This window comes from Seriola dumerili, unplaced genomic scaffold (genome assembly GCF_002260705.1).
Source record: "Seriola dumerili isolate Sdu_G_001 unplaced genomic scaffold, Sdu_1.0 BDQW01000478.1, whole genome shotgun sequence".
In the NCBI taxonomy this organism is placed as follows: Eukaryota; Metazoa; Chordata; class Actinopteri; order Carangiformes; family Carangidae; genus Seriola; species Seriola dumerili.
In genome coordinates this window covers 3572185-3582907 of record NW_019174733.1, presented here as the reverse complement: position 1 = coordinate 3582907, position 10723 = coordinate 3572185, and the positions used below count along the sequence as shown (strand labels likewise).

The 10723-nt window shown below is 38.3% G+C and overlaps 1 protein-coding gene across 1 annotated transcript; it reads left to right on the top strand.

Moving 5' to 3' along the window:
- Window positions 1-5690: 5690 nt before the first annotated feature.
- Window positions 5691-10484, top strand: LOC111235291 (indoleamine 2,3-dioxygenase 2-like). Its single transcript, XM_022763704.1, has 10 exons — window positions 5691-5841; window positions 6826-6921; window positions 7055-7174; window positions 7365-7483; window positions 7967-7981; window positions 8103-8202; window positions 8360-8477; window positions 8583-8634; window positions 8870-9018; window positions 9187-10484. The coding sequence occupies exons 1-10, from the start codon at window positions 5752-5754 to the stop codon at window positions 9567-9569; spliced, it is 1242 nt and encodes a 413-aa protein (XP_022619425.1). The 5' UTR covers window positions 5691-5751; the 3' UTR covers window positions 9570-10484.
- The last annotated feature ends 239 nt before the right edge of the window (window positions 10485-10723 follow it).

The window sequence follows — 10723 nt, the reverse complement described above, 5'->3', positions numbered from 1 at the left end:
GAAAGGCTGCAGCAGGGGATGGAGACAGCTCCCATGATCCCATGTGCCTGCACTGTGTGCGTACATCCTTGTGCGGTGAAATGTGGAAACTTAAATTACAAGAACACGTGACAAGAACTACAAATGGCTGTGTTCTTTATCCAAAACGTTTAGACTTTGTTTTCTTTCTCCGCTGACGTATCCCATATGTTAGAGGCATGACCAGCAGCAGGAGGGATTCTGTACTTGTCTTGTATGACATCTTCAGGAGATTACTCCAGAGGCTGATAAATTGGCTGTCATAATTTGCCACAGCTCCCATTGTTCAGCACAGTCACAGTTTTCACAATTCAGATAGTGAGATACTACATGCAAAATAATAACTTTTTAAACGGTCCTACAACAAAATGATCCGAATTTAATGATTGGTTATTGAATAATGCAATACCATTTTAATGTTTAATGAATGCATGGCCTAGAGTCTTAAATTGTTTTAAAAAGAGTATTTAAAAAGTATATTTTATTCATACAGTACATAACTGAAAATAACAAGAACTACAAATGCTCTTGCTTTATATGCAACCACAGTCAACTTTACCCAGGACAGCATTAGGTTCGCCAGCACATTGGTTAGTCCTCCTAAAAGCCTGATTCTCTCTTGCAAAGTTGAAAGTGATTGTTACATAAGCTAAGGAGCCAAATAAGGTTGCGTTTGAAAGAATTAGATTACATTTTTATTTTCATACTTCTAATACTTGGACTAACTAGATTCACACTGCAATACAAGAACAATGGTGTTTCTTCATTTCCATGTCTTCTACATTGATCTTCAGCTGGTGAACACGTCAACTTTCTGCCTGGAACATGCAGCATTAGCAACTGTCTTTCTGCGTGATATCATGTATGTAGCCATCAAGAGCATGTTTGAGAATCCTTTAACAAAATCGTGTTAAGTTGCGACAGTTCACATTATTCTCACTTGTACGAATCTCACTGTCACATTACTGATGTTTTTACAGCTCAATTACATAAAGTAACAAATCCATTTAAAAGATGATGATGTAATTATATAAAAATACACCATTATAGTCTACAAAGTCATATGATTGACTTGGTTCATTATAGTTATTACAGCGCACTTCACACACAGTGAAATTTTTTAACATCTTAATTATAATGCCTTGTCTGAACAAACCATAATTTGACCCTGTTTAGCCCCAGTTAAATGCTCCTCTGCATGCTGAAAAGGTTGAGCTCTGAATCTCAGGATGTGGGAGTTCTTATAGACTTTCTCAAAGTGAAAAGTTTACCTATTATTACAGCATCTTTTGAGTTTGACGGGTTATAAGAAAAAACTTGTGCGTGTTCAAAAAGCATCAGTCAGGTTTTTGTTAATGAGTCCAGTGCAATAAGTACGGTGCAGCACTTTCTTAAGTTTCTTAACTACACACTTTGACATAACATATTTAAAGCGCAGTGTGTGGGAGTGAGTTGCTGTGAAATTGACTTTGTTATTAGTCCAACTGCGGGTAAATAAAAACTGGAATAAGGCAACATTTGAAAAAGTTCCCCTGGGGATAGAGCTGTCAGACTCACACAGGCTTATGTTTGACTCTTGGATGGTGCATCATTTGACACATTTCACAGAGAACATTTAGACAAGTCCTTAACCTTAGTTTCATTCGTTAGCTTGCCCGAAGCCTGGGCCACTGTGCATGGGGAATTATTTTGAATGAATTACAAATAAGGCAATTTGCAAAACTCGCACCATGAGATGACAAAGCCGAAGACCTTTTAGACTTATTTGTTATTCAAAAAGAGTGATTTAGTTTAAATACATTTTATTAGTGCATATGACAATTTCACAGAGAAAAAAAATGATACATTTTAGTCAAAGTATTATCTTCTTGAAGAAAGGTTTATAATTTGCTGTTATTGACACAATGTTTGATGAACTGAACTAAATGAAAAGGTGTTCTTTATTAGCAACTTGTTTTCCCAAAAATGAATTGTAAACATACATTAATAGAATAAATGTTGTACATGTAAATGGTAAGAAAGACTTGGATCATTAGTAGTGAATTTCTAAAAATTCTAACCGTGGAAGATATTAAATGCTCTCCTGATAATCTCATTCTTATACATACTGTAATACAATTAACACTCAAAGGAGTGCAGAGAAGCAAAGCATTTCTCTGAATGGTTCTCTTTCCATCAGTAGATGTGCCAGTTGGACACCGTTCCTTTGCCTCCAGACAATGTGGATGTGGGAGAGGGAAGAAAACAAACTGGAGAGTGTCAGACAATGAGCAGAAAACAGAAAGAAAGAAATGAGGGATGGCAGGATGAGAGATTTGTGACTGAAAGAGTGGACAAATCTGGAAGATGAACCTCCACTCCAAACACTGCAGCTATGCCCCCCCCCCATTGCACAGATTCTGTCCTGATTTCAAGTCCCTTTTACCAATTTATCCACTTCTCCCCTTGCAGAGTAAATTTACTGTCCCTTTGCGCCCCCTGTGTCTGATGACTCAGTAAGTGGTCTTGAAATTAATTTGAGCACCACAGCTTTCATGGCTCCTGCTCCTCTCTCTTTCCTGCTGGTTTCTCCCGCCGCTTTGGAGGGTTAAATGGTTTGAGAGATTGCTGGCAGTGGCAGTAAAGCATGCTGACAATGGGAGGATGAAACTGTGGGCTCACAGAATGGGGGGTGGGGGGATGGAGGGGGGCTGCTAATGTTGCTTTGATGCAGGCATCTGACAAAAAGCAGCTCAGATATGGGTCTAACCTCCCGACATGATCAAATCCGGGAGAAATAAAGCAGTCACATGTCACATGTATGAAACGGCTTTACCTACTGGAAATACATCTGGCAGTACTTTTGTATTCATGATAAGATAATACATACATAATGCATAATGGATTGTAATATCATTTTAAGTAGGATTTACAGTGTATGGATAGATATGATCTTTTTTGGAAAGTCATCAAACTTTGGACACAAATTTAAATATTGGGGATAGAATAGCATCTTGATTTGTTCTACAAACACAATCAAAAACTCACCCATACATAAAGGTATATAAAAACATACATACATATACATATCCTGGATGAGAGCAAAATCTTTTAGCAGGGAAATCAGGTTTTTTTCTGTCAGAATGAAAGAGACTGATACGTTGATTAAGCCTTGTCTCTTAATGCGATGTTTGTCATTGTTTAGACTGAGCCTACACTGATGTGTAATGTGCAAGGAAACTGGCCAAACATTCTCAAAGGCTCACAGTTGGTGCACAGCCTTGGTCAACATCAACAAATTTCACTTGGCTTCTACATGTACCCCACTAGGCCTTGATTGATGTATTTGAGCCCATATAATACATGCATTGCAAACAAAGAAAGCACAAAATGTGCCAGGCAGGAAGCGGAATGGGGCTGTTGTGTTGATTTTATAATCCTAAACAAATGTTACTGGAGATCAAAATTCTCATTTGTTGAATTTTATGCTGCAGTAAATTTGTGATGATACATAAAAAGTTAGGAGCTTTTGTTTTGTTTTTCACATGAGCTGCAGTACAAAGGCATCAGATTAAGATGTAGTGGAACAAGCCAAACTACTTGGAGACGATTCTACACATGTCTTTACAATACTAATGGATCTTCCCAGCACTGCAGAGGCTTCTGTGGTATTATGAGTGTTTATGAGAATGTCTCACTCTGAAGCATCTGGATGTACAGGGAGAACATGTAAACACCACACAAGAAGGGCTGGGGTCAAACCAGGGGCTAGTTACACGCAGTCTATATTGTGCCACTGCAGTAATACTATTGTTGCTACTATTTTTGACTACTAATATAGTACAATGATTAGCTAAACTGACATTATGTCCTTTATTATTGCAACTTCTGCTGTAAAAAGTAACAATAATTGCCATCAAAACAATAAACTTTATAAACTGTATATAGCTTTAAAAAAAAACTAATGTAGCCTAACAGATATATATGTCAAGTCAAGTGTATTTGTAAAACCCAGTGTCACATACAGTTTGTCAATGGCCCTATAAATTTCTTTTGTACTTCAAGGAGCACATGAGTGTAGGTCCATCAGCATCAAAGAGAGTTAGTTAACGTAAGGTTAAAATGTGTGCCTCTATATATTTTCAAAATATGATAAAAGTATAGTGAAAACGTCCCCAAATTATACAAGAATATAATTTTAGTACATTTATAGACCTTTAGTTTGCTAACGATTAATCATCAATTTTTCTCTTGAAACGTTAATCACACGTTTCTGTTTGTGACTGTGTGAGTCAGTAGCACTCCCACTGAACGATATTGTTTCATGAGCCTCTTTTACAACAATCAGATAAAAGTACACTCAATATACTAGGTACTAACATATTGTTTTTCAAATATTCTGTATGAATCTTTAACTGCATTAGTCGGGAAACGGAATGAAAAAGTGAGAAAGTGTTTCTTCCTCTGACTCTGTATCGTAACGAATCACTCCATTATTTCCAAATGAAGGACTGTTCAGACTGTGGATACTGTGGAATATATTACACATGAGACTATATCTGGTATCTCACTGTTGTAAGACATCTGCAAAATGATGACCAGTATAGGCTGGAATAGAAAAGTATTTATTAGATACTTGACCTTTATCATGAGAGAGGGAGCTCAAAGAGAATTAAAGAAGAAAAGGGTGCTCTGTTAAACATCAGCTGTCCTTAAAATGCAAATAGTGCAAATACAGTGTTTGTCCCTGAAATCAAAATGTTGCTCCTCTTAAGGTTTTAAAAACGTTGAAGATAATTTCACTGATTTTGAATCAACACTGAGGGATCTTTCACAACATAGTCCAGTGGGAGGGCTACTGACTTACACAGTCACTTATGGAAACACATGATTGTGAAAAAGACTTTTCACAATCATGTGATATTAATAGTATCTCTTTGCGTGATTTCTCTGGAAAAATGATTTGATTAAAGGAGTGAAAGCAACAAAACAAAAAAATCCATGGAGCCAGGAAACATATCACTCTGTGCCGCTTATATTACTGATATCATCTATTTGCATTTGCAGTTTTGAGTGCTGTTGCTGTTGCTGTGGATAAAATTCGACATTGTCTAAAACACCTTTCCTAGACTAACAGCCTCCGACATTTCAGTTTATCAACCATGAGAGCAACACGGAGGAAAAAAACAGAATACATTAAGGTCTGATCACGTTCTGAAGCACTCCATCCTCAGTTAATGAGCTGGTGGGTTTTTTTGAATCTTTGAGGTATTTGGGTTAAGTTTGCAAAATTTAGTCTCAATCTGTTCCTTCAACCACAGCTCACCATGTTGTTGTGCATGTTTAGAACCCCGGTGATGGTGAATATGTGAATGTTCAGATATTTGTGCACCTGTGCATATGTAGAGGCCAGGATGGGGTGAAAAACTGTTGAAACTGGAAACATCAGATGTTTTTTTCCCCAATGATTCATCACCGCACAGTGAGTTTGAGACAGTCAGCAGTTGTGTGTATTTGCAATGTCATCCTCTATGAGGATGAGTGATATAGTTATTGTAGTTAACGGAAAGTGAGTCCCTCATGACTCAACAGAAGAAGTAATCTGATTGGCTCTTTGCTGAGGGTGTGCAATAAAAGGGATGTGACAAAGGCAGCAGAACAGATTAAAAGGCAGTTGGCAATTGATATTTGGATATCACACAACGATTTTCTTCTCATTACCAGAGTATTGCAGTAGAGTACAGGGCAGAACATATGGAGACTATCAACAGAGAAACACTTCAGGCAGACTTTGATGCATTTGATATTTCGGAGGAGTTTGGATTTCTCCTTGAGGAGCCACTGGTAAGTTTCATTGTCACTTTTTCTTTTCTCATAACAATAGACATTTTCTGTCTGTATAGTCTTTGCCGAATGTCATTGGTTTCATTGGACAAAAATTGAAAATTGGACCTGATGTCTTTAAATGTCTTTTTCTGGAACCGCAAAGCAGAACACAACAGGTGGAGTGAACAATGTTGGTGGATGGTCAGGGAAACAAGAGAGCTCAGATTAGCAGGTTCATCCCTTGAGTCTAAGTCATCCTTAAAGTTCTCATTCAAACCTTTCAGAAACACTCCCAGCAGAGCTCCCTCATCCCAATTGGTGTTTACTGCCTGCGTCCAGAAATCTACCAAATAATCTGTCACTTTCCTGCTGCCCTGTGGGACACTCAATAAACGATTAGCAGCATTTCCAGAATGACTATAGGGTAATCAAAAACTGATTTCATCTTAGACAAAAGTCCCTCAAATGATACTATTGTTAATGGTCAGTGGGAATTTCACTGCCAATGCCAAAGCCCTCCCTCTTACTAAACCCCATAAATATTTTACCTTTGAGTGAGTGGACGTTGCTGGAACACTATATTACATTGCAATAGGAACACACGAGGGTGGGGAAAAAAAACAGGAGAAAAGGTCAAGCGAGGCCTAATCCTAACAGGAGTGGAGTATACAGGTTTTAACTGGGAGACATGGAAAGTAGTTTGTTGTTTTATAAGATTTATAGCAAAAGAATCAAACATTGGCATCAGACAGCCTACTTCTCTATTTATACAGTGATTTCCCATTGGGACATCCCTACTTGGATAATTTTCTCAGTTTTCTACTGCTTCCTCTTTTAAATTGCTTTCTCTCACTAGCACCAGTCATTTCCTGACATGCAGGTCAGGCACCATATCAAACACGAGCTGATGATGTTACTGATTACATTCTACATGAAAATAAAAAAACAAAAAAAACAATCAAAACTCAATGAGTACGTCATTTTATTCCTATTATCGTCTAGACTAACCTTCCAGACTATTATCGGGTGTGGATGGACCTGGCAAATAATCTCACACATCTGATCAAGTCACGTAAACTACGGGATCTGGTTCATGAGGTGAGTATGAGCAATGACTTCATAATGCAAATGCTAAGTAAAACAAAAAAAGTGAAAGCCTTGATGGTGTGTGCTGCTCTCGAAAATGGAACTAAAAAGAATGGAAACTTGTATCAAATCTGTCACAATCCAGATGCCGGTCTTGATTCCCAATCTCCTGAACGATCACAGGGAGCTCAGCCTGGCTCACCTAGCGCTGGGGTTCATCAGCATGGGATATGTATGGCAGGAAGGACAACATGCACCTGCTCAGGTAAAATGCTTCAGAGCAATGGAATGAAGTGGGATTAAAAATGAGTCCACACCTGATGATGTTGCTTGATGAAGAGTCCTGAGGGGGGACATGAATGTTTGAACCAACAGCCATTACTATCCCTAGAGTCATGCCACTAGCATGCAAAAAACCTTTGGATTGAAATTTTACTATTTTGGTTGTTTTACAGGTTCTCCCAAAAGCCCTGGCCGTGCCCTACTGGCTGATATCTCGCAGACTAGGACTGCCACCCATCCTCACTTACGCAGATTCAGTTTTATCCAACTGGAAATTAAGAGATCCCACAGGGTGAGTAATGGTCTCTTGTTGCCTTATTTAATGTCTTGATTTCATATCTGTAGTCCACGCATCCTCCCTTATTATAACAGCAGAGGTGGACAAAGTACACAGCTCTATTACTTGAGTCAAAGTAAAGATACTCTAAATATTACTAAATATTACTCAGATACAAGTGAAAGTTGATTTTTTTTTTTTACAGTACTGCAGTACTTGCTTTTAAAAATACTTAAGTATTCAAAAGTGATTTTTTTTTTTTTTTTTATGTCTATGCATTATTGTATTGTTCCACGGTGTATTTACGAACCTGATGACTCTGAAACAACCTACTGAATGAAGTGATTTACTTGTAGAACAAGTAGGATAAAAAGTTTGTAGGATATGCTACAAAGCCTATTAGCTATAAAAACACAATTGAATCAACAATCAATAAATTGCAGTGTTTTCTGCCTCCACTGATAACACTTCCAACTTTTTTTTTCATTTTCATTTTAGGAATATGGAAATTGGGTGAGTAGACAGAGAAGAAAAGTGTCTTTCTCTGGTTTGAATTTCTCCATTGCACTTTCAGAAGGTTTTCAATGTCTGATACTTCGCTCATATGTTTTCAAAACATCATTTTCAAAAATAGGAACATGGACTTGATATTTTCCTTCCCCGGTGGTGAGAGTTGCAGGGGATTTTTCATCGTGTCATTGTTGGTTGAGTTGGCTGCCAGTTCAGGCATAGTGGTAAGTACTGGCTGCTGTTATTCTTCCTCTTTCTTGTTAACTGCACGATGATGTCAGTTTATTTCCCGTCTTTGATTCATATTTCCCAACCATATACTGTGTGTGTCTCTGTCCCTTGTCACTTATTGGTGGATTTCAAACTTTCAACTCTAACCAGGGGGCCCTGGAGGTGATGCACGCTATGAAAAGCTCTGACGTTGCCGGCATACAGAATGGTCTCGTCAAAGTAACTCAGTCTTTGAAGAAGATGAAGGAAACTTTCAAACTCATGCACAGTAAGTTTAAATTAAACCTATCCCCGTCTGAATTTAATCAATTTACATGCTGTGCCTTTTATGAAGGCAGGGAAATTAGAATAACAGAATTTGTGCTCTTTCCAGATCATGTGGATCCAACTGCGTTTCATGGAACATTGAGAATTTTTGTCTCAGGGTGAGTTTTAGTCCTCTCACAATGTCCTGCATACTGAAGTTATTAATGCTTTTAATATTTATCTCATCTGGTGCAGATTTATCTCACTAGGCATCATAACTCCCTTCTGCCTCTACCCCTCTATTGTACTTTTTGCTCTTTCTACACGGTTCAACGGGCTTGCATGAAAACGGTTGCATGTGTATCTATAAAAAAGAAGGTTCATGCTACATGTATGTGGTTTAAACTGTTTCAGGTGGCGAGACAACCCCATGCTTCCAAATGGGCTGCTGTACGAGGGTGTGAGCACTGAGCCGATGTTCTTATCAGGTGGAAGCGCAGCCCAGAGTTCAGCCATTCAATGCTTTGATGCATTGCTGTGTATCCAGCATGAGGATGAGACAGGTAAAGATGCATTTCCTTCAACCTCTGACCCGCTCAGATGCTTCTCATGAATTAATCACTCGGGTTGTGCAGTCAGTTGATTGCTCAGACAGAAAATGTTTCCAGGAAAGGCTGTTATTTACTCTTTTTTTTTAAAGGTCTTCTTTCTGTTCTCTTCATTGATCTAAGGAGCCTTCCTGACACGCATGAGAGATTACATGCCTCCTGCCCACTGTCAGCTGATAGAAACTCTCTCTGCCCGTCCATCTCTACGAGACTTGATCCTCTCCTGCTCCAGCTCTGATCTCTGCCAGGCCTACAACTCTTGTGTCTCAGCGATGGTGGATTTGCGGAGCTACCACCTTTATGCTGTGCAAAAGTACATCATCGGACCTGGAAACCATACCATGGGCTGCCCGCTCAGAGGTGTGGGCACTATGCTGAACGACAAGGGGACCGGTGGATCCAACCTGATGGGCTTCCTCAAGGGTGTTTGTAATACCACAAAAAAAGCACTGATCTCAGAGCGTCCATCTGTGCCAAGAGAAAATGTAATGTCATTTAACATATAATTCATGATACGTACAATAGCCAAAACCTACTACACTACACTCTTGAGGTTATGACAGTTTTATATGGAAAAAAATAAGCATAATCAAAATAATTGAAATAATAATTATAATAATCACAAGAATTCAAGTACCTTGCCGTATTGTACTGCTTGGGAAATGTTTAGGGTGCTTTTAGTAACCACAACCCTTTAAGGATTGAAGAGCAACTTAACAGCAGCTGGAAATGTTGTTTCTGCTGCGTGGTTTAACTTCTCATTTTGCTGCAGTGATGTGCAAGTGTAAATCATGTGACATCACAGTGGGTTGGGATCCCAAACTTTGAACAAGTGAGGGAACTAACTTTTTAGCCTGGGTTTAACTTAGGACTCTTGGCATGATAGTTATAGTTATGCATGATGGAAATAAAAAGACTGATGGTAATCCAAAATTATGAGATACTACATACTATCTCAAAAAGTCAAACCTTTTATGCTTTTCTTTTCTTTTCTTGGCGGGATTAAGCTTTCATATCACACAGCCCTTGATGTAATCAAATAAACGGCACTTTACTTTAACATAATGCTTTAGACAATCACATTATATGATTGTAAAAACTTCTACAGACCATGCTGCATAGAAGGATTATGTTTAGTATTGTATTGTATTGACACTGATTTTATTTTTATGCATAAAATAATGTATAATCTTCAAAATCCAAATGTGTCTGTACACCTTTGAATCTTAATAGGATTTTACATAAATGATGTTAATTGCATTTAGAAAATATTTTAATTGGTATTTATTTAAACATTCAGCAGTTAATATAACAATAATGATAATGTTGATAATGTTGCTTTTGACCTGTTTTAAAACTATTGGTTAAATTGGGAAGGTGTAGATAAGAAAAAGCTTAGCTGGAAAGAGCTGTGGAGTATGGAGGAAAGTAGCATTAGATTCTTGATAGGGGCAACATATGATGTATTGCCAACTCCCCAGAACCTAAAACTCTGGGTAAATGGAGACCCGCTATGTGCATTGTGTTCAGGTACGGCAACTCTAAAGCACATTTTGTCAGGCTGTAAGGTTAGTCTGTCGCAAGGTCGGTACACGTGGCGACATAACCAGGTTTTAAAAAGCTTAGCTGCAGGAATAGAAGACCTACGGAGGCAGGCAAA